The sequence below is a fragment of the Monopterus albus genome, unplaced genomic scaffold (assembly GCF_001952655.1).
Source record: "Monopterus albus unplaced genomic scaffold, M_albus_1.0 scaffold2.1, whole genome shotgun sequence".
In the NCBI taxonomy this organism is placed as follows: Eukaryota; Metazoa; Chordata; class Actinopteri; order Synbranchiformes; family Synbranchidae; genus Monopterus; species Monopterus albus.
Genome location: NW_018127882.1, coordinates 8,020,439 through 8,046,261, shown reverse-complemented (window position 1 = coordinate 8,046,261; position 25,823 = coordinate 8,020,439). Strand labels below are relative to the sequence as shown.

At 41.2% G+C, this 25,823-nt stretch overlaps 5 protein-coding genes across 9 annotated transcripts in view; 3 read left to right on the top strand and 2 right to left on the bottom strand.

Annotated features, from left to right (window-relative positions):
- zdhhc5b (zinc finger DHHC-type palmitoyltransferase 5b) overlaps window positions 1-4,163 on the top strand; it is a gene marked incomplete at its 5' end in the record, with an annotated part of 8,712 nt that extends 4,549 nt beyond the window's left edge. The window contains 3 exon segments of the mRNA XM_020591606.1: window positions 1,421-1,670; window positions 1,673-2,339; window positions 2,764-4,163. Coding sequence (XP_020447262.1) covers window positions 1,421-1,670; window positions 1,673-2,339; window positions 2,764-2,869 — 1,023 coding nt within the window.
- A 911-nt stretch (window positions 4,164-5,074) lies between these two features.
- Window positions 5,075-9,166, bottom strand: tmx2a (thioredoxin-related transmembrane protein 2a). Of its 3 annotated transcripts, none has more exons than XM_020591683.1 (8): window positions 8,885-9,163; window positions 8,707-8,767; window positions 7,449-7,562; window positions 6,697-6,773; window positions 6,385-6,491; window positions 6,015-6,080; window positions 5,735-5,864; window positions 5,075-5,637 (listed from the first exon to the last, which is right to left on the bottom strand). In XM_020591683.1, exons 1-8 carry the CDS (start codon window positions 9,071-9,073, stop codon window positions 5,458-5,460), a joined length of 924 nt encoding a protein of 307 aa, XP_020447339.1. In that variant the 5' UTR covers window positions 9,074-9,163; the 3' UTR covers window positions 5,075-5,457. The 3 variants fall into 3 exon arrangements, with proteins under 3 accessions (XP_020447339.1, XP_020447348.1, XP_020447356.1); XM_020591700.1 differs by having other exon boundaries at window positions 5,547-5,637; window positions 6,015-6,120; window positions 8,885-9,166; XM_020591692.1 differs by lacking the exon at window positions 7,449-7,562 and having other exon boundaries at window positions 8,885-9,165.
- A 654-nt stretch (window positions 9,167-9,820) lies between these two features.
- Window positions 9,821-12,083, top strand: pmf1 (polyamine modulated factor 1). The gene is made up of 5 exons (XM_020591726.1): window positions 9,821-10,168; window positions 10,393-10,498; window positions 10,646-10,746; window positions 11,099-11,294; window positions 11,917-12,083. Exons 1-5 carry the CDS (start codon window positions 9,933-9,935, stop codon window positions 11,980-11,982), a joined length of 705 nt encoding a protein of 234 aa, XP_020447382.1. The 5' UTR covers window positions 9,821-9,932; the 3' UTR covers window positions 11,983-12,083.
- Window positions 12,084-12,148: 65 nt separating this feature from the next.
- med19a (mediator complex subunit 19a) lies at window positions 12,149-15,594 on the top strand. Its single transcript, XM_020591714.1, has 6 exons — window positions 12,149-12,526; window positions 12,921-13,043; window positions 13,807-13,940; window positions 14,115-14,211; window positions 14,290-14,384; window positions 15,210-15,594. The coding sequence occupies exons 1-6, from the start codon at window positions 12,307-12,309 to the stop codon at window positions 15,273-15,275; spliced, it is 735 nt and encodes a 244-aa protein (XP_020447370.1). The 5' UTR covers window positions 12,149-12,306; the 3' UTR covers window positions 15,276-15,594.
- A 2,234-nt stretch (window positions 15,595-17,828) lies between these two features.
- Window positions 17,829-25,823, bottom strand: part of slc43a1a (solute carrier family 43 member 1a) — a 13,843-nt gene continuing 5,848 nt past the window's right edge. For all 3 annotated transcript variants that reach the window (XM_020596237.1, XM_020596246.1, XM_020596251.1), the window contains 10 exons: window positions 23,101-23,193; window positions 22,609-22,742; window positions 22,386-22,513; window positions 22,119-22,265; window positions 21,970-22,005; window positions 21,723-21,858; window positions 21,366-21,495; window positions 21,169-21,242; window positions 20,571-20,694; window positions 17,829-19,911 (listed from right to left, as the gene is read on the bottom strand). In XM_020596237.1, coding sequence (XP_020451893.1) covers window positions 19,714-19,911; window positions 20,571-20,694; window positions 21,169-21,242; window positions 21,366-21,495; window positions 21,723-21,858; window positions 21,970-22,005; window positions 22,119-22,265; window positions 22,386-22,513; window positions 22,609-22,742; window positions 23,101-23,193 — 1,200 coding nt within the window. In that variant the 3' untranslated portion in view covers window positions 17,829-19,713. The remainder of the gene's footprint in view (window positions 19,912-20,570; window positions 20,695-21,168; window positions 21,243-21,365; window positions 21,496-21,722; window positions 21,859-21,969; window positions 22,006-22,118; window positions 22,266-22,385; window positions 22,514-22,608; window positions 22,743-23,100; window positions 23,194-25,823) is intronic.

Genomic DNA, 25,823 nt, shown 5'->3' with positions numbered 1-25,823 from the left:
TGGGGGTGCTGATTCTCGCCCCAGCCGCTTCACACTCGGCTGCAAACCGCCCCAGTGCATGCTGGAGGTCCTGGTTTGATGGGGCCAACAGGACGACGACGTCTGCAAAAAGCAGAGACAAGATCCTGAGGCCCCCACTGCGGACTCCCTCCGGCCCCTGGCTGCGGGGAAAACAGCTGCCCGAGTCAATGCGTACGTTTACATTTTAATCATACAGTGTTCGGTGTAAGTAATTACTAAATAACGTTAGTAATATTATTTGTCACTTGTAAAGTAAGGAATGGTTCTTAATTCTTCAATAATTTAATGAGTAACTTCAGTAATTGCATAAAATACCGATTTTTGTACGAATTAAAAGTGCAGTTTTATGTCTACCCTTTCTTAAAATTCCTATTGTGGTTGATATGGGATTTGTAAAGTAATGATTAATAAATAATCCAGTACGTTTTATGGAGAGTAAGTATTACATTAATCAAAATACTTTTTTAAAATTGACCCAACACTGATGTAATAATATAAGAATTGAATTTTAATTTTCATGTAGCTGGCATAGACTTTCCCGGGGAGGCTGAGGAGGCCCCTATAGGGGGATCACACTCCTCAGCTGTTATACCCTCCCCCTTTCATTTTCCTTTGTGGTTAATGCCATGCCGCTCTTTTTGTTTTTATTTTCAATTGATCATTCAGTGGCCAGCAGTCGATCAGTAAGTCTCAGCTAGTGTCTTTTGTTTGTGTGTGTGTGTGTGTGCGTGTGTGTGTGTGTGTGTGTGTGTATCCCTTTAGATGACTGTTTGACTGGATCTTTCCTTACCCTTAAGTCTGCATTGTCTGGAATTTGTAGTCCATGTACTGTGTGTATCTGTATTTCCATTTATGTGGTGAGATACACAGTCTTTGACACGCAGTGTCAGTGCTTGTTCAAGCCAACCAACGTTTTCCAGTCTAGTAGTGTGATGATGGAGTAGCATCCAGTTTCTCCCCACCACTTGTTTTTTTATATTGTGGTATTTTAATTCCCTCTCTTTAGCATTTATGGATAGTATGTACAAAACTAATAAATGAGTTAAAACACAATTTGATGCAGTTTGTTAATAATTAAAACTCTTCCTGAGGACAGTGAGAATTGGAGGCTGGGATAATGGCATAAAGTTGTAATATAAAATATTTAACAGAATAAATTTGAATTGCTGCCAAATCCTTCTTTCTTTTCTATAGCTGCTTATAACTACATTGTAATGTTATAAATGTTATATCCTGCTAAATAGGGGGACTAAACATGAAGTTTTACCTAAAATGGTGATGTTATGTAATCCTGATGTAACATGGTGATTTTCATCTTCACACCTGTCTTCATCTTCATCAAACTTTTTCTTACCCTCCCACTGCTGTCTTTGCTTTGTTTCTCCTCCTGTCTTCTCAGATAATCCGTGGGGAGTCTCTTGACTCTCCATCTCCCTCCATCCGCCAGTCCAGCCGCCAGTCCAGCTACCGCTCGGAGCCGAGCAGCCTGGACGGGGCCACAGTGGTGGGGGGAGGTGTAGGGGGGCGCAGAGGGGGAGTAGAGAGGGGTGAGGGCCTTGGAGGCCCTGGTGGGCCTGCTGGGGGGGTGTCAAGGGGCATGTCAGGTTACTCCCTGACTGGGCGCTCCTACACCTCCTACCCATCCCCTCTGGCGGCTCACACTCCTCCAGCATGCGCTCAGCACACACAGCACATAATCCGCTGGCCACGCTTCATTCAGAAGGCACCACAGACACTAGCTATAAAAGCCTGGCCAATCAGACACCTCGGAATGGCAGCCTGTCCTATGACAGCCTTCTGACACCATCCGAGAGCCCAGAGTTCGAGTCAGCTGCCCACGAGCTATCGCCGCAGAAGTCTCATGCTCCTTTCCCCTCGGCAACTATAACAGGCCAGCCTGAGGTGGTGTCACCCAGTACCCCGCTGCAGGGCTATACGTCGCCCTTCCTCTCAGCTCAGATCGCCCAGCAGAGGGAGGGGCAGCTGCTCCAGGGCTCTGCCACTTTCTCCTCCCCCCACAGGGCCTACCTGCATGCTGTCAGCCCACCCCCTCCCTCCTCCTGTGGGCCGCTTGAGACACACCTGCTCCAGCATAACCAGGACTCCTCTTCCAGAGCCCCCCGTAACCCTTTCACGTCACACTCTTCCCCTGGGGCTCGCTCACTAGAACCCCCTGTCTCTCCGCCACCTCGTGGCCTCTCCCTGGGCAAATCCCATTTGTACACTGGGGAGGCAGGACCTCAGCACAAGCCTCGGCCCACAGGAGGAGGCAGTGTGCTGGGAGGGGGAGGAGCCGGAGGAGGGCAACAGGCTCCACAGTGAGTAAAGATCCCTCACCTGATGTGTCAGCCTGCTACTCTTCCTCCTCTTTCTCCTTTACCTCCTAATCCTCCTCTTCTTCCTCCCTGGTTTGTGTCAGCCCTCCTCTTCCTCCCTGATCTGTGTGAGTTTTTTTTCCTCCTCTACAGTTTAGTCACTTTTTGCTTATTAGTGATTCAGGTGTTGGCATGTGTTGATTAGTGTTAAAAGCATGTCAGTGTGTGTTTAGTCTGTGAAAGCATGCCATGCTGCTGTTTACTTCTGTCCTGTAGGCTTTTCTGTCCTTCAGTATAGTTAACAAATACCTTACAAGATCATTGATAGAGAAATATTTTGCTGCTTGTGCTCATTTGTTGTTCTTTTTGAAATAGAACTCACTCCCTTTCTCCTCTGTCCTCCCCTTCCCAATGGCTATCCAATCAGATCCACCTCTCGCCCAGTCTTGGCCAATCACACCACATCTAAACCAGGGGGCGGGGTGAAAAAGGTGACAGGCGTCGGAGGGACCACTTACGAGATATCGGTTTGAGTGACAGACATCCTTCATTGGTCTATCACCAGGAGGGGAGAAAGGTTATTGGACTACTTCCAGTTGTCTCTCACCTGAGCTGGATATTATTCATGATGCTGCATCAGACTAAAGGCCTGTCTGGTACTCACTTTCTCTTTATAACACCACTGGCCATTCTTCTCTGACAGCCTTACAGATGTGAACGAAGAGGAGCTCGGGACACTGGTTTGTTTTTCACAGGATGAATTTGTCTCCATTTAGCCACTTTTTGAGCCATAGACTGAATCATCATGGCTGGGTACAGATGCCTACATAGCTATTAAACGAGTTTCTGTTTTACTTTGATACATTTGCACAGTACAGAGTATTGACAACTGTGTCCGACGCCTAAGGAAAGAATGGCCTTTATCCAGTGGATGAAAGAGAGGGAAGATTTAGGAGCATTGACCAATAGAAATGTCTTCTTTTCCACTTTCTGAATGGACCACACAGCTCGTCATGGAGAAAAGAGTCCAATCTATAAACACAGTATCATTTTAGTTTTATAAGTATTTTTTAAATATTGTTTTATATAAATATGTAAAATCTTACAGATTATTATTGGGTCAAATTGTCAGGTATTGCAGATGACTATTGATGGCTGATGAACTATGTGTAATTATTCATGAAAGTGATTTCCAAACGGTTGCCTGTTTATATTTGATGGCTGCATCAGCCACTGGTGAGCTCTTGCTGGAGTTTTCATCATCCAAAGATTATGATGATCCTGTGGTGGACAACTGAAGCGGTAAACAATTTAGCTTAAGTTTTGAACGCCACAAAGAAATTCTGAATCACAATCGCAGCACAAGCATCTTTATGGAATGTACGCTTGTAATGTGTATGCTAGAGACATTATGCAAAATCTGTTTGTAGCTTTAAGACCATCGTTTGACTTTTTGGTGATTTTCTTCTTCCTTTCTGAAATGTTTTGTCTGTCACAATGCTAGCAGAACCTTATACCTTTAACGGATGGCCAGCCAAATAGGGGCAGCAAGGGAAGGGCTTATTTATTTCAGCAGACATGACAGCCGTGTAGCTCCGGACACAGTTTCAAACCAGTCTTTTGTTGTTGTTTTTTTTGTTTTGAGAAAAGAAGAGGAAGTATGAATATTTTTTTATGGAAAAAGTTTATAAATGAAATTGTAAATGCAATACGACACTGAATAGAGTAGGTAGGGACTGGTTTGTAATTGGAAACTTTTTTTGTTTTTTGCTTTGAGACCATTCATAGTAAAGCAGACCTTTTTTTTTTTATACCTATTTTAACTTTACATTTCACTTTTCTGAGAAAACCAAAATGAGGCTTTTTCTTTTGGATTCACTTTTTTAATATATAATCAAGGCCCACAGTGTTTGCAGTTCAGTGTCAAAGCTGGCTGAATGTGGCACATCTTTGAGGGAAAATTACATGCTTGAAGTACACAAGTGTCAGCATTAAACCCATACACCTGTGTTACAACTTTTCAGCTCTCCCAGGCTACGGCTTCGGTGTGCATGCGATTTTTGTTTCTTGTGTTAAATGCTTCTCTGATGTGCATACGCCTGACAATATTGACAAATGCCCACCTGGTTAATGCGTGTGGGTGGTAACAAGAAAAGAAGCATCAGTGGCACAAGCACTCGGTGATAAAGAGAACCTGGGTTACCTTTCTTCCTGCTCTGGCCAAGGATGGTGGCCAGTGAACAATCTTGAAACTATGTGAGTATAATACGAATACTTCTGTGTGAGATAAAATACTGCTATTGTGGCCTGTGATGAATGGAACGAGTTTCACGAATATCTCTAACACGTACGTTAAAGACATGTCCAAAATGGCCTTACAAAGAATTTTTAAAAAGAAGTCTTCTCAGAATAAAAAGGTCAAATGATGAAAAACTAAATGGGTCATGAATCTTATCTGTGTACATGTTCAGCTGCAAAAAAAAAAAAAACAGACAGCAAAAGGTGATATGTAGTGATGAGATGTTGCAAAAAAAAAAAAAAAACTCTACAAAAAAGGCATTTGTCAATTAACTTGTAGCCTGTAATAAAAATATCCCCCAAACCATTACTTGATCAGTTGGATGGCTGCATTTATACCATGCAGCACCACAGCCAGTCAAAACAAAGCTGCATAAGGTAGAGGCGATGTATAGTAGCTGTTGAACCACTTTTCCTCGCAGTAAGGCACTTCATGCACCCCGAGTTGGATCCATTTTAGTAACACAACACAAAGGCAGAAGGCACAATTTGTAAAATAAAACTCATATCGAGCAGGGTCTAGTAATCTTTACAGGCATATTAGAACCGTACATCCAACATAGTGTAACGATTTTATACCAAACAATGTAAAATATGTGTTCTGGAATTTCTACAGCTTAGTATAATCAAATTGAATAATTTACGTGATACAGGTGCACATAGATACCAATCACAGATCAAAACATTGCTAAATTTGGCTGAATTATAAAAGCCAGAAGTAGTACTAAATAAAGAACCGTTTGGGAGCCGACTCTTACTGCTGACCTGAGCCAAATGACCTGGCTGTCTGAAACCAGTCAGGATTCACTATGAATCATTCACTTCACTGGTCTTTCTTGCTCTCTGTTGGCTGCTCTGGGTTGTCAGTGTCAGGATGGAGCTCACTGCTGCCCTCCTCTGGCTGAGAATCGTCCTGCTCCTCCACCTTAACACCGCGACCTTTGTTCAACTTTTTGGATTTCTGGAACAACTCGTTGAGGTTAAACTCTCGAATGATGTTCTCCTAGGGGTGAAATAAACTTATTAGATGGTGACACAAGTAAGCAAGCAACACCTGCTCAGTACTACTCCATATATATATGTTTTACGAACAGAGACACCTCAGTAAAAGTCCAAGATACAGCTCTCCCTTTACTGTCTACCATTGGACGTCTCATAACTTCCCGCCCTCCTTGAAAAAGCAGCAGTGAGGGCAGCTGCTTGGCCAGAGGGGAAGTACTGACCATGTACCTGTTCAGAAAATATTCATGGGGTAATCAATACATGGTCTCAGAGAACAAAATAAAGAATTTGCAGAAATCATAAAGAAACACCACTGAGGCATTAATACTGCTGTTGCATCATTAAAGAAAAGCACACAGTGGCAGAGCAGATACTGACCTCTGTGAAACTTCTCCATAGCGTCCAATGTCCACCTTCCCAAACCTGAGTCCTGCGCAGTTGTACCTGCAGTTGATGTGTGAGACATTCAAGCCTCAAGTCAAAACTGCAATGATGGACAAACACCCAACATGCATACAAGAACAACAAGATGTTGACCATGTTTGGGGGGCTGGGGGTGTTCAGGTTTTAGGTCACTAGACATGTGTTTATTATTAATGACCAATAAAGTTCCGTGATCGCAGCTGACCAAGCTGTATTAAGGCTCAGTATCTTAATGACAGGGATGTATGTTATTCCAAGAACTGAGAGGGCATTTTTTTAAAATTTGTTAAATGAGTCTAAGAGTAAGAATAAGGTGATTTCTCACTTCAGTGAAAGGTTGGCAAAAGTGGGGGCGAAGGACTGGCAGTCAGAGGACCAGTTAGCGTAGAATTCAACAATCCAGGTGACACGACTGTCCCTCTGCAGCTCCTCCTGATGTTTCAGTAACAATGTTAGATTAGAACAAATCTGACTGGTGTAGATAAGTCATTTATACTTATAACCTCTAGGACTTGGGCATCATTCATTAGGGAGGTCATGTATTTTAATATGTCTGACATTCAGTTACTATATTGTAACATTAACTGCTATACTGTTAATCTAACAGGTTAATCCAAATGGGTAGAGTAATACTTACATCTATGGTCTTGTCACTGAAGTACTTGATGTACTCTGGGCCCATGTAGAGAGGTGGCTTACAGGTCATGACTAATGCTGGAGACAAGGCACAGATAAACACACTGATATGATGACATTAAAGAGGTTTCCAGATGATGAAAACAATGGCTAAATGTATATTGTTCCATTTCTGAAGCTATGGAAATCTCAGCTTTGGTTAATACATTCACACCGAAACCCTGACAGCACTGCCTGAACTGGAATCAGAGCTCCTTTAAACTGCAGAAATGATCCGACAGAGACCAGTGCTGGGTCAAAACATCCACAGTAAGTAAAACTGCAGTTTGCAGGTACCTCTTTGATGTATTCACATTCCCAAAATTATCGTATTTTTGAATACCTATCAGAAATGGCAGGTCCATATGGTGTGTAAAGGTTTCCCACAGTGTTTAACTGTCAAAGTGGGCCACCTTGCATAAAATCAAGACCGCCTCTGGTGAATGCACTTTTATGAAATAAAACATTAATATTTAGGGGAAAAGAGCTGATATGCTACTTCACACAGCTAATGTCACATCTTTAATAAGCTGGCCTGTTGTTTAGGCCAAAGGTGTCTGGATCCATGCTTCCTCACCCAGCCTCAGATCTTTGAGGTGGAGGTGATGACCTGGTACCCTGCTACTTATAACGAACACTACTGTAATTGTCCATACATATCCCTGCCCATAACTCGACCTGAATCAGTGTAACAAAGGTTGTTAGGCCACTGACCGACACACACTACAAGGTAAAGGATGCCAAGCCGAACATCCAGCCTGAAGAAGAGGATGACGTTGGCCACTTTACTGAACATGAACAAGTTGCCCATGTGTTGCTCCAGTGTGACTAGGAAAAAGAGAGAAGAAGAAAGGAGGAAAAATAAATGAACTGGAAAAATTATCTTCAGCCTGTTGATACAAGGTCAGAGGAAGGCAGGATTACACAGCAACTCTAATGTTTACACAACAAAGCAAAGGTTTTAGTAAAGCACTTCCTGCATATGGCTGGGTGCAGAGTTTCTCACATCAGACCACAAATACCAATGTGGTTAATGTTTAACAGTTATACATTATAGGACTTGTGTCCTTTTCGTTATTCAATTCATCCTTATTTATCCCACTTAGAAAAATTATTTTAATATAGTATGATGCCAAGCTAAATTACACAACAGTCTGCACTTTAGGTTAAACACAAGGTTTATTTACACTGGTTCCAAAACTGAGCATCACTGGCATGTGTAGGTCAGTTTTGATGACGAGACTGTTTCAAGTGTAAACAACCACTTACTGTGTTATAATGGATAAAACTGGTTTACACATAGACAAATGTGTGGGTACTTGTGTGTGCTTGTCCAGGGACAAGAGTTAGGAGCGTGACCACATTAACCTCCTAACCAACCTACAGCCCCAGGGAAACATTAGCTGTTGGGCCCAGATAGAGCAACACAAAACATAGCAGTCCTTGTTTGTGTGGTCACCCAGACAACAATGCTTACTTCAGAGCTGATATGATGAGTTTACTAATTAGACTGCTTGGTTGACTGACATTAAGTTGATTTATGGCATAAAAACAACATATTTTGTATTTGTAACTGTTGATCTATTGACAAAAAATCTATATGAATATGTTAAGCTGGGTTTCAAGGAATAGTTTTGGGTACTTTTCAGTTTTCTGACATTTTATACACCAAACAATGAACTGATTATCAAAGACAAGATTTATTAATAATGAAATTAACTGTTGGTTGCAGTCTTACAGCTCTCTTGTAATGAGCTACAGTAATACCACCATGTCCAAGGTTTTTTCTGTGGTTATCATTTGGCACAGAAAAAAACCCCCACAGGAATTAAAAAAACACAACTTTCTAACAAAGGAGCTAAAGGTAAAGATTACTGATTAATTAATTAAAGGTCATCTTACTGAATCTAATAACACACACATGATCTTGGTTAGTGATCCAGCCTTGGATGGGGGATGGGGGTTTACTTACTGGCCCTCCTGTTCTTCATCATCACTATCGCGCTGAGAAACATGAGAATCTCCAATTCCCTCTGTAAAACAAACAAGACTAAACGTGAACCAGCTTCGTGAGTGAAGTGGCTGGAGCTCATCTTACAGCAGCTAACACCATTTTTAGCTGCAGCAACACTTTTCCCCACCATGCTCACCCAGTCAAAGTCGCAGGAGTTGCCGTCCTCCCGTTGGGTCGCCAGGTGCTCGCACAGACCGGGAGTCTTTCGGACCAGCAGGAAGGCGACAGTCATGAAGAACGAGGTGACATAATACGGTTTCAGTAGCCATTTGTAAATCTGAGGTAGGTGGTACAAGAAGGCACAAACTCCTGTAATCAGACCCATGTCGGGCCCGGCAGAGACGAGTCAACTGCTTGGGGTCAGAGAAGTGACAGCTGAAGCAACGACTGGGTTACACTGCGCATGCGCTAGGACTAGAGTTATTTATTTAGTAGTCAACGGGTACAAAGAAAAATCCTGATTAAATGAGTGGAAATTTAAAAACTGTGGGGGGTCACTGATTAATCTGCCGATTATTTTATTGATGATCTGATTTATCTTTTTATTCACAGACTGCCAAACACTGAAAATGCCCATAATGACATTCCAAAGTCAAAGGTGGAGTCTTCAAATGACTTGTTTTGGACCAATCAACAAATCCAGTTTATTATCATGAATGACAAAGAAAGCATCCGTTTCACACATTAAAGAAGGTGCAACCAGAAAATATTGGTGAAGCCAGCTCCCTTAAATTAGCTTTTAGTGAAATGACTAAGGTTGCACCTCTGGGTTGCCGAATGGGTTAATGAATATGGAAAGTTGTGTTAAACACAACGAGGGAATATGTTTTGTAAGACTGATGTTTCCTCCCTATATCAGAAGAGGATTTGCACTTTATAGGAGGCACTTTATTAATTTGTCACCCATCTGTATTTGCCAGAGGTATGGCAAATGCATTAGTTTTTAGAAAAACGTTTAACACATGTTTTAAAAAGTCTAAAATTATGTTTTCACTTTCTTTTTGTTTGTTAGTGTTTTCTCCAAATGTATTTATATTTACCAGATGTTTTATATTTTAGGATTAGACTCAGTTCCTCACTCCAGACCAGTTGGCGGCGGTAACGCATCGCGTCATTGTTGGCTAAGCACCGAAAAAACCACAAAAGAAGAAGATTTGGCGGGTACTACAAAATGTAAACAGAGGATGCTGAAAATGGAGGAAAGCAAAGTAGCAACAGAGAAAGCGACTGTAGATGACAAATGTCCCAGAGATTGTGTTGAAAACAGGACCAGTGAAGCATCAGGAGAAACGTCCTCACAGATGTCAAACTCTGCAGCGGTTCATAAGGCGAACGCGGAGACGGAGGCTCGGTTTAATAGGATGAAACTGTTCCATAAAGTGATGCAGAAGAGCCTGGAAAGGTTCATCGATCACGTCAGGTATCGTGTCATTTGTGTTTTAGTGGAAATCTGCCCAAAAAACGACAGTGGAATCTATGTACAGAGGTTGTCATCGCTAATGTATTGCACTCTATAAATGAGTACACCCCCTCTGAACATAATTTTTATAGCTTATATTTCTGAAAGACATCCAATGAAACTGAAAGAATGACAACACCAAAATGTATTAGACATATGTTTAAAAATAATACTTTTTCACGCAGTTTTAACAGATTCGCCAGTATGTTTCGTCCTCTGTACAAGATGAACCCCCAGAGGATGGAGAGCATTCACAGGCAGTTCATAGACGAGTTGCGAACAGCCATACAGGTGTGCAGCGCGATACCTTAGTACATGTATGAAATATGTCAACAAATGGAAGGTCTGCTGTCTTATTTGTATTTTATACGTATGCACCATTTTATTTGCCTTTATTTTCACTTGTTTGCATGAATGTCTCTGTCTCGCTGTGTGAAGGAGGACATCAGCAGATTGATTGAAGAAGGCCAGCTGGAGGTCAAACTGGATGAGCTGGACAAACTGGAGAAGGCTGCAAAAAACAATCCAGACCCTGCATGGTCAGTAACTCTTCACCTTCAGCCACTCTGCTTTCTTTTCTGTGAAATTATCTACTGGTTACATCCATACACTTTTAATCTCTTATAGATGTGCCCCCTCTTTAAGAATGACTGAACTCTGACATCCATCAAGTCTCATTACTAAACTCATTCAAATAAATTGAATGAAACTAATGAATCTAAGCTGCTGTAACACTGCCGTTGGGATTAATAAATTGTTTTGCCTGTCCTCTGAACACTTGTCTAAACTGCATTTTATACTAGTGTATGACCTGTATCTTAGGTACATTCTTAACTTTACTGTATCACCTCAATACATTTTAATTCTTTACGGTTTCACTTTTTCTGTTAGGCGGCCGAGTGGGGTTCCTGAGCAAGACTTTTGCAGCTTTTTGATGCCATACTATAAAAAGCAGGAGGCCTACATGAGAAAGGAACTGAAGAAGATCCAAGCGGAGAATGCTGCCCTAGCACAAAAGGTTCAGTCTAGCAGAGAAAGCATTGCTCAGACAGAAAACCGCATTTCAGTGGCTGTTGATGAGTGGAAGGTGAGAGAGGACAAAAATTGTACAACACTAAGAGAGAAATTGAAAATTAATATATTTTTAATGCCCTTATGCAGGAACTGACCTGCCTTGGTGAAGGTTTGCACTCTTTATCATTTTATTCTCCTTAATTTTTTCATATTACTGTTATTTATCTTAATCTGCATTTTACTTCTTGGATAAATCAGTTTAGCATGGACTGGTGAGTGAAAACTGGGGTATTTGAGAAGAGCACCTAAAACATTTTTATAGGCAGCTAGAAATGAATTTAGCTTTTCACTGGAAAAAGAATGTTTGTTAGGTTTGGGTTTGTTTGTTTTTTTTTTACACAGAACACCCCTTTTTATAGCAATGGGCTTTTTTTGTCCACAAAATTTTATAAAAGATCTCAAATATTAAATTCCTTTTGGTTGTTCCTTAAATTACAGTATTCAATTTAAATGAGTTGTTATTCTCTATCCCATATAAGGCTGTTTGCTGACTTATGAATGCAGCTTTACTGGTTGTAGACCACCATTTGGTACATTTTGAAGGATGCTGCCTGCTGAGGACACTGTTATTAGAAGGAATTTAAAAAGATACTAGTGTTAACAGATTTGCTTGTGTATTTTTTCTCTCATTTTAGGCATCAGTCACAGAATTTGAAAGGCTGGTGTCCTCCCTCTACCCTGCTGATGTCTTTGATGTGTGATCTTCAAATTATTCGACATATCAACTAACTGAAGTGTACATATTGATTTTGTTTATTATACCTGTTTATCAGAAAATAAACTTGACATCTTGGAAATACGATTTGCTTTGTGACCTCAGTGACTCCGTAGCAATCACTACGGTAATATGCGTGTTTATGATTGGTATTACGGTACGTGGGCCATGAAGGTAATGCAACAAAGAAGTGAAGAGACCAGTAGTTGACAGAGATGGATTCGCGGTGAGAACGACCCAGACAAATAAAAGGCTTTAAGTTTGAAGAAACAGATTTACTTTCCATGTAAATACATTATTCTTGATAGATATGACGGAAATGTTTTCAACTCTATTCGGGCAAAACGAAGCTCAAGGACCGCCCGGCTCGTCGTCTTTGGGTTTCGTACCAGGGAAACCTCCGCCGCCTCTGCCGCAGAATCAAGTCTCCTTAGTGGGGCAGATGCCACCACAGCTCGGGGATGAAGGGCCTGCTCTTAGGAAGCCCGGAGCCATGAATGAACCTTTCTACTTAATGCGGGAGCTACCTGGTACTGTCGAGTTTTTATCAGTGCTGTGTGTTAATTTACAAAGAGATGAGCTGTTAATAAGTGTTAAGCACTTTGTAAACAATGCTAGCTAACAAGGTAGCTAACAAGGTAAGTGTTAATTGAAAACATTGAGAATGCAATTTACCGGTGTAGGCCCATTTGTTTTTCATTGGTACAATTAGTTTTTTGTGTGTTGGCTGTGACAATATTTCCAACTGTTTCCTAACATAACGTTAACTAACTGCTACAATCAAAGCAATGAGCAACCCTGAAACAACATTACCCCCGTTTGAAGTGGGTCACTTAGCAAAATTTTTGTCGGGATATCTTATTTGCAGGATGTATAAATCATTTACTTATTTTTTGCAATAATTATACGATCTTGTGTGTTTAGTGGGAAATGAGTTAACGGGAAACACCAACCTCATCACGCACTACAACCTTGAACACGCCTACAACAAGTTCTGTGGGAAGAAGGTGAAGGAGAAGCTCAGTAACTTTCTGCCAGAGTTGCCAGGTGGGTCATGTAGGAACAAATGAGGTCCGGTAGCCAAGTGTTAATGATGGGGGCTGCACACACGTCAGTAAAGTTAAGTTTGCAGTTCACATTCAGCGTATGGCTCTAGATTTCAAGTTATACTGGCTTTGATGCATGTTCGTTCTGTTATAGTCTGCATCATTCAGGGTGTTGGCAGCAGGCAGCCTCGCTCCAAATATTCAAAACAGCAGCAAGACTTGCAATATTTAAGAATAACTTAATTATAAGACGTGCATGTTTCCTCTTATGACTTCTTCTACCACCATATTCTTAAACTTACTAGTTAAATGATGACCTACAGTAGATGAATGGCACAAACTGGGATTCACTGGTGTCACAGCAAGTTGTTAATATTAATGCTCTGTGAAGTTATGCCCGATATCCTGCTGCTGCTGCTGCTATCCCAGAAACCACACACAGCTCTCTCCTGGTGCTGTGGTGATATACATATATGTAACATACAAATGTAAGGCTGGTCTGTGAGTCAGTCACCGAGGTTCAGATGGAAACTCCACAATACCAAATGATGTCAGTTCAGTGAACTCCTAATATGCTACTGTATTAGTTTTGACGTTTGCTCACTATCCATGTGCTTCCTGATTGATTGGTTGTTTACATGCGAGCACAGCTGGATATTTCTTCATAGCTGCACATTCAGTGTTCACCTCAGTCTGTCATTGCTCATACTGAGTTTTGACATCTGTTACTGTACTAAGTTGTCTTTTCTCCTGTGGCACTGCAGGTATGATCGACTGTCCGGGTACTCAGGATGGCAGCTCGTTGCGCTCTCTCATTGATAAACCTCCAGTGTGTGGGAATTCCTTCAGCCCACTGACTGGTGCTCTGCTCACAGGCTTCAGACTACACACAGGACCGGTACTAAATGAATACAGTGCATACCACACACATTTTTTAACATGCATACACTAATTTATAACAAACTGTCTTTAGGTAGTATATCCTGGTATTACAAAAACAGGCATCCTTCATTTCTGATTTAATGTGTTGAGGTAAATACCTACATGTGTGCATGTTTTTGCTTTATCCCAGCTCCCAGAACAGTACAGACTGATGCACATACAGCCTCCAAAGAAGAAGAGCAAACACAAGCACAAACACCATCGACCACAAGATCCATTACCGCAAGGTGTGACATAAACTATACTTATACACAAAGGAATAACATGCTTTCAGGCCACTGACCTGCTTGTTTTTGACATCACAGAAACACCATCAGACTCTGATCCCAAGAAGAAGAAGAAAAAGAGAGATGATGATCCTGACCGCAAGAAAAAGAAGAAAGACAAGAAAAAGAAGAAGGTAAGGAAATCTGTGAAGACCCCTGTAGTTCACAAAGCTGTTAGTTAGGTCTTATTATGGATCCTAATGCATGGACAAAGATGGAAGTCCATCAGAGACCTTAAGAGCCACCGTTCTTCACATTTAGACTACACAGCCTTATGTTGGTTTTACTGTCTACTTCCCCTTGCATGGGGATATGTACATGCACATTGAGAGCTGATGTACCAGAGTCAAAATCATTGTGTGTCTGACACACCTGATTTCATGTAAAAAATTTGATGAAATATTAATATTAATATAAAATACTGATTAATGAAGTTAAAACTATCCAGTCTATTGGTTGTAACACTTCTGCACGTGACTTGGATAGGAACCATAATGTTTGATCTTTCTAAGAATATTTTCAGTGGTTAAAGTTCATTGTTGATGATTCAGCCAGCAGTCCTGTAAACCTCTAGGCTCAATAATCATCTGGTGGTTGATTAGAAGCACTTGAATGAGTATCACAAACTACGTTGATTCAGAGATAGCCTAAATAATCTCCTTCATATTTTTGGTTAAAAAGCAATATATACTTTTAAAGTGTTCTGTCAGTTCTGATAGGCATTATTGTCTTAATGAGATTTGAAGCAAATATGTGATATTTGGCTCTTTGACTTAATGAGATGACGGTTATTATTACACCCGTGGGTTTGTGTCCTTTTCTTCAGCACATTTTATTACCTGCTCAAAGTCCCCCGACACAGGCACAACTACAATGCCCCGCACTCACTCTCACCATGCATTAAATCGTTCGTCAGAAATGAATATTAACCGTGTTTGATGACGCTCTGTCCTCTCCAGAGCCGCCACAGTCCCGACCACCCTGGCCTCGCTGGATCACAGCCCAACAGTAACAGCCTCAGATAGGCGGGGGCCCACTCCCACTGTGTGCATGCTTGTGTTTGAATGTGTGTGTGACTGTGTATTTTGTAAGAAGATGTGTGCAAGTGTTTTACAGATAACTGTATTATTGACAGTTTGTTTAATGAGAGAGGGGATGAATCAAATAATGCAAATGGTTGTATGGTATGTGTGTGAGTGAAAGGAGCAGCAATGTGACAGAACAGTATAAAAGACAGAAAGCCACTGATGAACTGTGATGTGATGAAAGAATAAGCAGGCAAAGTTTGTATGTCCCTCTGATTTCGTTGTGATATCTTTTGACAATGCCAAAATCAAATAAACTTTGATTATTATTATGCTTGTGTCTCCTTATAAGACCTGTTGCTTTTTGGGGGGGTGGGGCGTTTTACAAATAATCCACTGTATCAGCAGTAGTAATGCTGAGGCACTTTGTTACTGTAAGAGAACTCTTTGAATGAATGAGTACAACATGCCACCTAAATAGTCAAAACATTTTTCAAAGGAAAGGAAGAGTAGCACTTCAACTCTCAGGATAAAGACAGTAACCCATTGATGATTGAGTCAAGTATGTTTATTTTTGTAGTAGAGACTTGTCAGAGATGTTGATTAAACTTCATACATCAACATTCATACAGCAACCAACTGTAAATCCCAATAATCACAGTTCAATCACTAACTTGGATGTCATTTGATATTATCGGCTTCACCAGAGGACCGGCCGGGGATCTTTAAGGCAAATGACAGAAGTACAAAAAGGTCAGATAGTTGCTTTTGCAATTTCACATACAGTGGTTTTCAACATGTACTGTAATGAAAGAAACTGGAAAACCTTCCCAATACTGATCAAAATCCACTTAACAGTATTTACACTAAACAACAAAAAGTAGAAGCTCTAAAATGACCATTAAACAAACACCTGCGTCAGTCAACATAAAAAATATCAACAAACTGGTGTTTCTGCAGAAAGGCATCCCTGTTACTCTTGTCTCTGTATGTTCCCCTGAGGAAAAATGCTGTACTATCAACCAGCTTTATAGTCCTTAGGCATGGCTTTGGTTTCCAGAGCAAGACATTTGGCATAGGTAGTAATATTACAGTAAAAAGAAGATGCAAGCAAAGGCACAGAGCTGAACAAAACACAGCTCTGGTGTGGTGGGTAGAGCAGTCGTCTCCCACCCAGAAGGTTCAAGGTTCAAATCTCAGTGCCTGCAGCCCATGTCAAAGTGTCCTTGGGCAAGACACTGAACCCCCAAGTTGCACGTGATTGTGTCACAATGAAAATAGTCTCTTCTTCTTCTAGACACTGAAATGGACTGAGTCAGAGAATTAATAATTATACATCACAACTGACTTCATAAGTCTACAACACTGTTGCCAAGTGAAAAGCAAACATACAGAATTTATACTTTTTGTTGACACTTTGGAAGAAATGTACATTTTTCTGCTTCCTCTGCAGCTGGCTGAAACAAGGGGATCAAGGGCTGCAGCTAGCTCTGTCTTTTTTAATACAACACTGAGCATTGAAGCATAAAAATCACATGAAACAAACAAGTCAGTCTCCTCAGCAACTGGTTAACATGCTGCAGCATACTGTACACACCCATATAATAAGTATAATATGAAATAAAACCCAAGAGACCTCAGTTCTATTTACAAAAGAACAAATATTGCTGGGGGTTTGCTCTAAAATCAATATATGATAAAGCAGTAAAAAGGCAAAAGCCAAATACACAATAAATCATTGGAGCTTCATTTATACTTAGCACACTACAAAACAACATCTGATGATACCAAAACACGCTTCCCTTTGTAATGTTACTGCAACTAAAGTTTAAACACGCTTAAATACATTAAAAGACAGAAAGCCACTGATGAACTGTGATGTGATGAAAGAATAAGCAGGCAAAGTTTGTATGTCCCTCTGATTTCGTTGTGATATCTTTTGACAATGCCAAAATCAAATAAACTTTGATTATTATTATGCTTGTGTCTCCTTATAAGACCTGTTGCTTTTTGGGGGGGTGGGGCGTTTTACAAATAATCCACTGTATCAGCAGTAGTAATGCTGAGGCACTTTGTTACTGTAAGAGAACTCTTTGAATGAATGAGTACAACATGCCACCTAAATAGTCAAAACATTTTTCAAAGGAAAGGAAGAGTAGCACTTCAACTCTCAGGATAAAGACAGTAACCCATTGATGATTGAGTCAAGTATGTTTATTTTTGTAGTAGAGACTTGTCAGAGATGTTGATTAAACTTCATACATCAACATTCATACAGCAACCAACTGTAAATCCCAATAATCACAGTTCAATCACTAACTTGGATGTCATTTGATATTATCGGCTTCACCAGAGGACCGGCCGGGGATCTTTAAGGCAAATGACAGAAGTACAAAAAGGTCAGATAGTTGCTTTTGCAATTTCACATACAGTGGTTTTCAACATGTACTGTAATGAAAGAAACTGGAAAACCTTCCCAATACTGATCAAAATCCACTTAACAGTATTTACACTAAACAACAAAAAGTAGAAGCTCTAAAATGACCATAAATAAACAAACACCTGCGTCAGTCAACATAAAAAATATCAACAAACTGGTGTTTCTGCAGAAAGGCATCCCTGTTACTCTTGTCTCTGTATGTTCCCCTGAGGAAAAATGCTGTACTATCAACCAGCTTTATAGTCCTTAGGCATGGCTTTGGTTTCCAGAGCAAGACATTTGGCATAGGTAGTAATATTACAGTAAAAAGAAGATGCAAGCAAAGGCACAGAGCTGAACAAAACACAGCTCTGGTGTGGTGGGTAGAGCAGTCGTCTCCCACCCAGAAGGTTCAAGGTTCAAATCTCAGTGCCTGCAGCCCATGTCAAAGTGTCCTTGGGCAAGACACTGAACCCCCAAGTTGCACGTGATTGTGTCACAATGAAAATAGAGTCTCTTCTTCTTCTAGACACTGAAATGGACTGAGTCAGAGAATTAATAATTATACATCACAACTGACTTCATAAGTCTACAACACTGTTGCCAAGTGAAAAGCAAACATACAGAATTTATACTTTTTGTTGACACTTTGGAAGAAATGTACATTTTTCTGCTTCCTCTGCAGCTGGCTGAAACAAGGGGATCAAGGGCTGCAGCTAGCTCTGTCTTTTTTAATACAACACTGAGCATTGAAGCATAAAAATCACATGAAACAAACAAGTCAGTCTCCTCAGCAACTGGTTAACATGCTGCAGCATACTGTACACACCCATATAATAAGTATAATATGAAATAAAACCCAAGAGACCTCAGTTCTATTTACAAAAGAACAAATATTGCTGGGGGTTTGCTCTAAAATCAATATATGATAAAGCAGTAAAAAGGCAAAAGCCAAATACACAATAAATCATTGGAGCTTCATTTATACTTAGCACACTACAAAACAACATCTGATGATACCAAAACACGCTTCCCTTTGTAATGTTACTGCAACTAAAGTTTAAACACGCTTAAATACATTAAATACATCACACACACAAGTTCACTTCTATGCATAAGGCAATACAAACTGGATGTCAGATATTTGTTCTTGTGAAATCTCCATAAATAATGCTTTTCCTACATATAAAAAACCCCAGAAATGCAAGGGTTGAATCAACACTGTCTCTAATGACCATTAATGTGTAAGGTGAAAATTCCGTACAAACTGAATTTGTCATTTCGGGCATTTCACATTTAAAGAATTCATATTTCTTAATGTGATATGAAAAAACAAAAAAACAAAACTGATGGTGGACCAACACAGACATTTGCCAAGAGACAAACGGGTACATACAAGTACAAAAAGGAAAATGGGGGAGGTAGATGTGGTGTCTCTACAACCTGCACACATACATGTGTGTGTCTGTGTGTAAATAGCTGGAGCTGTAACACAAAAGCCTCTTCATATGTACGGCATGACTGGTGTTCAGATACGCTGATCCTTTAAGTTTTCCTTGATTACAAGTGTACTTTTAATAGTGTTTTACACACACACACACACACGCACATATACTGAGCGGTTTACAGTAGAAACAGCACAATATACTAAAAGTCTGTTTCATTAAGCATGCACTTGAAACAATACTTTAAAAAGCATAGCTCTTGTAATATGTTCAGGCTGTTCTTTGGTTTTAGTGAAGATTGTGACTGTTATCAGAACTTTGAAAACTATATAATAGCATTTCAAGTACTGTGATATTTTATTTTTAGTTAGTCTCATGTCTGCAGTCTAACACACAGTCCACACCAAGTACCAGACATGAGCAATGGCTTTAAATCACTAAACTAAAATAAATAAGCAGCAAAATGATGACACGTCTCCTGAAATCGCACAAAAACTGGTGCTGGTGCTAATTACAAAGGCAAATACAAAAATAAATGCTGCGCTTCCTCCAATCCTCAGCGCAGTCCTGCTGTCTAAGCCTCCACAGCAGCCAGGCCATTGCTCTGGGTTATGCAGCCATTGGCCTGAGTGTAGTTGAGCGCTTGCATCTCTTGACCTGTGCCTTGCTTTTCTTCGTCCTCTTTTTTCCTCAGCAGGTGTCTGCGGTGATAGAACAGGTAACCCGGCAACAGGAAGCCAGCCAATGAGAAGATCAGCAGGCCCAAATTGATCTGAGGGTTAGGAGGATTACAGAGAGTGAAAGATACAGTATGTAACTTAAGGTAGCACTCCAAATCAATCTGCTCTACTCTGCCCAACACTCCACCTTCCTGCTCCACTATGCTCTGCCACACTTGGCCCAGCTCTTCAGATATTTGTACTTATGATATTACATGAAATGAAAATGCAACAAAACTTAGTGATCAAGTAGAAATATGTGAAAATCTCTGATTGGTTAAGTGGTTTATCCCAGTCAAAACCTTTTAGAAGCTAATATCTCTGCACTGCTGCCAGTGCTGTTGAATGAGTCTGGGTCAGAGGAGGCTTCAACAGCACCCCTCCACATTTGGATAAGTTTAGAGCAGATTTCTACAACAAAAATATCTGAAAAAGTTACAAATATTAACTTTAAGTACTTATAATGGAACTGGATAAAAAAAATTTCAGGATGAGCAAAATTATTACAACTCATCATGAGTGGAACATATCTGTACCAATTTTTATGAAGATGTATTTGATGTGCTTGCAGACAGTTTTTCTGTGCACAAAATGTCTCATGCATTGAGACAAACACAAATCCCTACACTAAGAAGCGGTGCTGTGAACCTGTTTACGTCCGTGCATAAAATTACAGTGTGCAAGCATACAGAATGAAAGTGTGTGTCCTCACCCAGTAGGGGTCTCCTTTCAGTGGTCCAACCATGACCATGAAGAGCGGCTGCTGCAGCAAAGCAAACACAGCGCTGATCATGGACTGGAGGCCTGTCAGGGTGCCAAAGTGGTTGGACGGGTAGCTGTGGGACAGATAGTGGATGGTTACCAAAAAAATCTGACCGAGCTCCAGATTAATTGGGAAAGTAACAATACATGTAAAAGAAAAAGCTGGTTGTTTCTGCTGCTCAAATAAATGGAAAATACTAATTATTGCCAGAGAACAGAGGAATTAATCTAAGAAGCTACGATCATGGGTACTTTTCCGCTAGCAATACATTAAACATGACTTAATGGTGAATTATTTTTTGATTGGGAGATTTGTTTTTGTGCTGGAGGACGCTCATCAGCCTGCTGTGATTTTTACACCCATAACTCAAAAAGTTATGAATGAATTTTGGAGAGGCAAGGTACGGCCCACAGAACACTCCTGGTGATTTGGGACATCGTCCTGATCCACATTTTTTTTAAATGGCATTATGGGAAAAATGAGCTGCCTTGGCTGAGGTTTGCACTGAGTGCTGTCTAAATAAGTGCAAAAGAAATGCAAAACGCACACAGCAGCATAAAGGCCTCCGCAGCAGGAGTGGATGAAGCCTCGGACCACAGTGTGGAGGATGAAGGTCAAAATCTAAGGAATAAAGGGGAAAAGGAGAAAATAAGTAACACAGTCAGTGGACCTGGCACTGCTTTATCATTTCCATGTGTACTTGTTTTCTAGCTAACACATTGTCTGTGTCTGTGTCTGTGCTACCTGCAGAGGCAGGCTCTCTATGATGCAGCAGCACCCGAACGCAAAAAGCAGGAGGTTGGTGATGATGAAGGCTCTCGTGGCATTGGTCACCTTCTGGATCTTGCGGTCTCTCTTTGGCCCATTGCTCTGTCTGATGGGGTGCAGAGGGGTTTTAACATTACTGGTATGCTGGACCACTACCATTATAATAACACCACTGAACAGTGTGTGTCATACCTGGTTACAGCAAACAAAATGAACCAAGTCAGGTTCAAAATACTCAGGCTTTTCTTGCCATGCTAGTGACTCTTTTAATGAGTTTTATCAATATTATTGCTTCTGCTGCTTTTAAAACCGTCTTTGACTCACTGCATGTACCTGTGCTCTACTCCTGGATGGCTTGTCTTCTCCTCTTCACACTCCTTCATCTTCCAGTCCATAAGGTATCCAATCAGAGGGCATGTGACCAGACAAAGCAGCTGCAGCGTGCCAAAGATGGACGAGTAGAAACCAACTGAAGGAGAACACATTAGGTTAGATGAAGAAATAAAAGCCTAAAATATGTCCCAGACAAGTTACATAAAGTACATAAATTTAAAGATCTTTTTTTTTTTACACTGCTCACCTGTCTCTTCTGCTTCAATTCTCAGCTTCTCAGACGCTGGAATATAAAAAATACCCACTCTGTCAGTAAGCCCTGAGATGTTTTTGAACACAGAATAAATTAAGAAACCCACTAATAGTTTGCTGGGACTGTGAGGGTTTGACACTTACGATGCTCTTTGCCGTGGGTGACCAAAAACTCCAGCATCTTGTTCATTGCCCCCATGAAAAAGATGATCCTTAGCTGGGTCATCCCCATTGTGATCAGACTCCACAGGAAGATTGGAGAGAATACTGACCGACGGAAAGGAACAGCATCTGAGAGAGGAGCAGATTTCTAGTTTATCTGATGAAAAAGTGCAAGTGGACACAAACCAAAAAGTCTGGGAACCGCTGGTCCAAAGTAAATGGCTGGTAAGTGGCTGCGTGTTGACGTACTGGGTGCAGCATTAGGTTGATTAGGAAGTTTCTCTGTGGAGTGTTTGAAGTCTCCATTTTTCTGGTTCAGTTTCTCTCCATCGCCCTTCTGGTCTGATGAAGGCAGCTCTTGCAGTGTGAGGATCTTACTATTATACACACACACATTAAAGTTGGAGTGAAGGTTCTGATTTTTGTGTCTTAGTGACTGAGATGAGGGGAAACAACAGACTGGCAGCCTGACCTGTAATCCACCTCGTTAGGCGTTGGGAAGCCATCTGCAGGCCAGTTGAAGAAACAGTTGAAAAAAATAAACCCGGCGAGGCCTGCCCACACCCCCATGATCACCTTGAAGGACACGCCTGCATCGTAGATCAGCTGGAAAGAAATAAGAGTGAGATAAATTAGATTGTTACATTTTTATAGCAAACTACAATACACTTGTTAATTGACATTTTGGCCACTTGGGGGCCAAAGCTGTAAACACAATGCTGACATATTCTCACCTTGTAAAGTTTTTCTGATTAATTTGTTAGCAAACAGTTGCGTATTAACACACCCAGCAGAGGGCAACAATGGCTGTTCTTTAGAGTCATGTTTCTGACCCCCTGATTTGTTGGTGCTAAATGGTCCATTATGTCTGGCCAGTTTCTAAACTTGTGTGCTGTGTTGGAGAAAAGCACGAAACGTGGCTCAGTATTACAATCCTTTTGTTAGTGCGACCTTTGTAGTTTACCTTAACTCCAGGGAAGGTGACAGCAGAGGAGGCATAGGAGCCGATCATCAGAGACAAGATGGTGGAGCTCAGGGCACCAAACATATTGGGGAGCTGTAAGGACAGACGGGGGGAGAAATAAGAAACAAATGATATAAATAGACACAACTTATGTCATTTCGCACATTAATTTAACAAGCCCACCTAGACCTCAGCAATGTGAACTACATTAAGCCCAGTGTGCGATCATGAGCCATAAATGTGGCATTGCAGTATGCTATGCTGACCACCAGAGAGCAGACAGCTGCTCCAGGATGAACCTGACTGGGACATTGTGAGCTAACGCTGCTTACTGAGTCTGTAGCCACTAACATTTCTCCCTCACTGCAGAGCAGACTCATTAAAAAAATATTAGTTTCCATGTCATGGGAAACAAGAAACCCAGTTTGGGTCCTGACTCCATGATTCACACAGGCTAAGCTAGAATTCAACACACATTGGTCATGTTTATTCTTAAAGTGCTAGGTTTAAAAATGCCAATCTATAGCCAGCTGGGCTCTTTGGATCCAATGCAGGGGCATGCATGACTCATGGCAAAGGCTAACACATCAACCTATTTACAGTAGTAACTTAGCGAACATAACAACGACCTGTTGTGCTGGCAGCACACTTAGTGTCCTTTAATTTGATTTTTAAATGGTTCAATCATGATTATAAAATCACAAGTGGGACTTTAGGCATGCTGCAAGACAAGTTCAATATTCTCTCTAAACACTGACTGTGATTTTTCGAACTTCTGCTGGTGTCACCTAATCTGCCCACCTGGCCAGAGTTCACTGAGCCATGTCAGTGTCCCTCTTTTTTATCTTTTCCTTTTTTCCTTGCTGATCTCACAGAGGCTGGACTGTGAGTCAGGATTGGGAAATGGGAAACAGTAATTTATTAGGACTGGTACATTCATCTGGCTATATATAAACAATCTATTCAACTATTTAATATGTACAGTATATCAAGGCAAAGGCTACAGGTGAATCCCAATTTCCTTATTTTATCATTCCTCGATCCTTGCTCATTACCTCATTACCTCATTACCCCTAGAGTTTCTTTTGGCTTTTGTGTCCAGTAGGATGTCAAAGTGTAAGATGTGCACCTCCACAGCAGGTGCACTATAGTGGAAACAAACGCAGAACCCATGACAAGCATCACGAGCACATTTCAGCAGGTTCCTATAACAGAAAAACTCTAGTGGCTGGCAGACTGAGATTGCATTGGAAGCAGCCTGAGGTCACTTTGAGAACTGAAACAATGGGTTTGGCAAGTCAACAGGAAAAAGCTTTCCTGAGTATGTTGAGAGAGAGCCTGACTGTCTGAGGGGGATGAAAAACATCCCAGAGAACACCTGTCCTCATTCAGCGCTTTCTGAGAATCGAAATACTTCACAGCCCGTCTCTGCCCATGACATCTGCAGCACTGCACTGTGAGGGTCCTCTGAAGGCACAGGAGAGTTGTCATCTTTACTAATGTTAACGCAAAGATGTTTGAGCCATGTGAAATGTCATCTAACTGATGCTTGCTTTCAGATGTATAGTAGAAGCAACTTGAGAGATCAGTGTGGGAAGCGGAGAGTAGAAAATAAACATCAGATGTGTGTATACATTTGTGTGTGCATGTGCCAGCAGCAGGTGTGATTCCCACCACTGTGTTCTGGCAGTTCTCATGAAATACATAGTTCACAGAGGGCATTGCAGCGAGTCCCACATGCTAATGCTCCCGGGGGACATGGACAGAAACATGTGACTGTACGGTGGTGTCAGAAAGATTTAACCTTTCGCATGTCATGCCTATAATTACTTATGTGTTAACTCACTTGGATGTTGTAACACTTTGGCAGTGTTTAATTAAGACCTTAATCACTGAGAAAATGGGCCAAATGGTAGATAATAAGCACTGAACACGTGGACAAAAGGTGGATGCAGGGGGAGAAATTGGAATAAAAGGGAACAGAAGGGGACAGAAGGACAGAAATGATAACAAAGAGGTAGTGGGAGTAACTTTTTTGGTTTGACTGATCTCTCCAAACCACAGCTGCAGCCCTGCTCTCGTGGAGCTCCCAGCAGGAAACACTAAACCACAGCTGATTAGCACCGGCTTCTTCTCTCCACCTCAACTCTCCGCCTCCCTTTCTCACTGAATGGGTCCTTATCCCTCACAGTGCTGACACAGTGCTCTTGTCCAGCTGCAGTGCACTTGTATAACACAAAAAGCGGTCCAATGTAATGATCAGCTGCCTCAGACGTCAACATGTAACTCCCACTTTAGAGGTCTCTTTGTATTTGATCCTAAAAGTCATCCCCCCACTCCTGGGAGTGGTTAATATTTCTTGCAGCTCAGCCTCTCTCTGCTAGTTGAAACTAAAGCGAGCACGTGGAAGACTGGCGGCTCTCTGAATGCAACTGCTGACGGCATTTGTTTCACTAGTGTTTGATCAAATAGGTCTCCGCATGCAGTCACTTCCTGCGTCTCACTGTAAATGCAAGAGCACTGTCCTCATTCGTTCACTGCCAATGTGACACACAAGTTCCCCAGTCATACTTTACATACCCAACTTACATCTAGTTAACACTTTTACTGGTCCTGTTATCCAAAATGACTATTATTACTATACACAGTAAATGTGCACACTATACAAGTGTAAACAATGTCTTTGGAGTGAGTCAGCCTTAACTTCCTTGATCAAGGTCATA

Bases quoted from the DNA above. Each gene is read 5' to 3' on its own strand.
- pmf1 (XM_020591726.1), top strand. From the start codon at position 9,933: ATGCTGAAAATGGAGGAAAGCAAAGTAGCAACAGAGAAAGCGACTGTA. The intron at 10,499-10,645 runs GTGTGCAGCGCG...CGCTGTGTGAAG, and splicing joins AGTTGCGAACAGCCATACAG to GAGGACATCAGCAGATTGAT. The intron at 10,747-11,098 runs GTCAGTAACTCT...TTTTTCTGTTAG, and splicing joins AACAATCCAGACCCTGCATG to GCGGCCGAGTGGGGTTCCTG.
- med19a (XM_020591714.1), top strand. From the start codon at position 12,307: ATGACGGAAATGTTTTCAACTCTATTCGGGCAAAACGAAGCTCAAGGA. The intron at 12,527-12,920 runs GTACTGTCGAGT...TTGTGTGTTTAG, and splicing joins CTTAATGCGGGAGCTACCTG to TGGGAAATGAGTTAACGGGA. The intron at 13,941-14,114 runs GTACTAAATGAA...GCTTTATCCCAG, and splicing joins TCAGACTACACACAGGACCG to CTCCCAGAACAGTACAGACT.
- tmx2a (XM_020591683.1), bottom strand. From the start codon at position 9,073: ATGGGTCTGATTACAGGAGTTTGTGCCTTCTTGTACCACCTACCTCAG. The intron at 6,492-6,696 runs GTAAGTATTACT...CTGAAACATCAG, and splicing joins TCAGTGACAAGACCATAGAT to GAGGAGCTGCAGAGGGACAG. The intron at 6,081-6,384 runs GTGAGAAATCAC...CATCAACTGCAG, and splicing joins TTTGCCAACCTTTCACTGAA to GTACAACTGCGCAGGACTCA.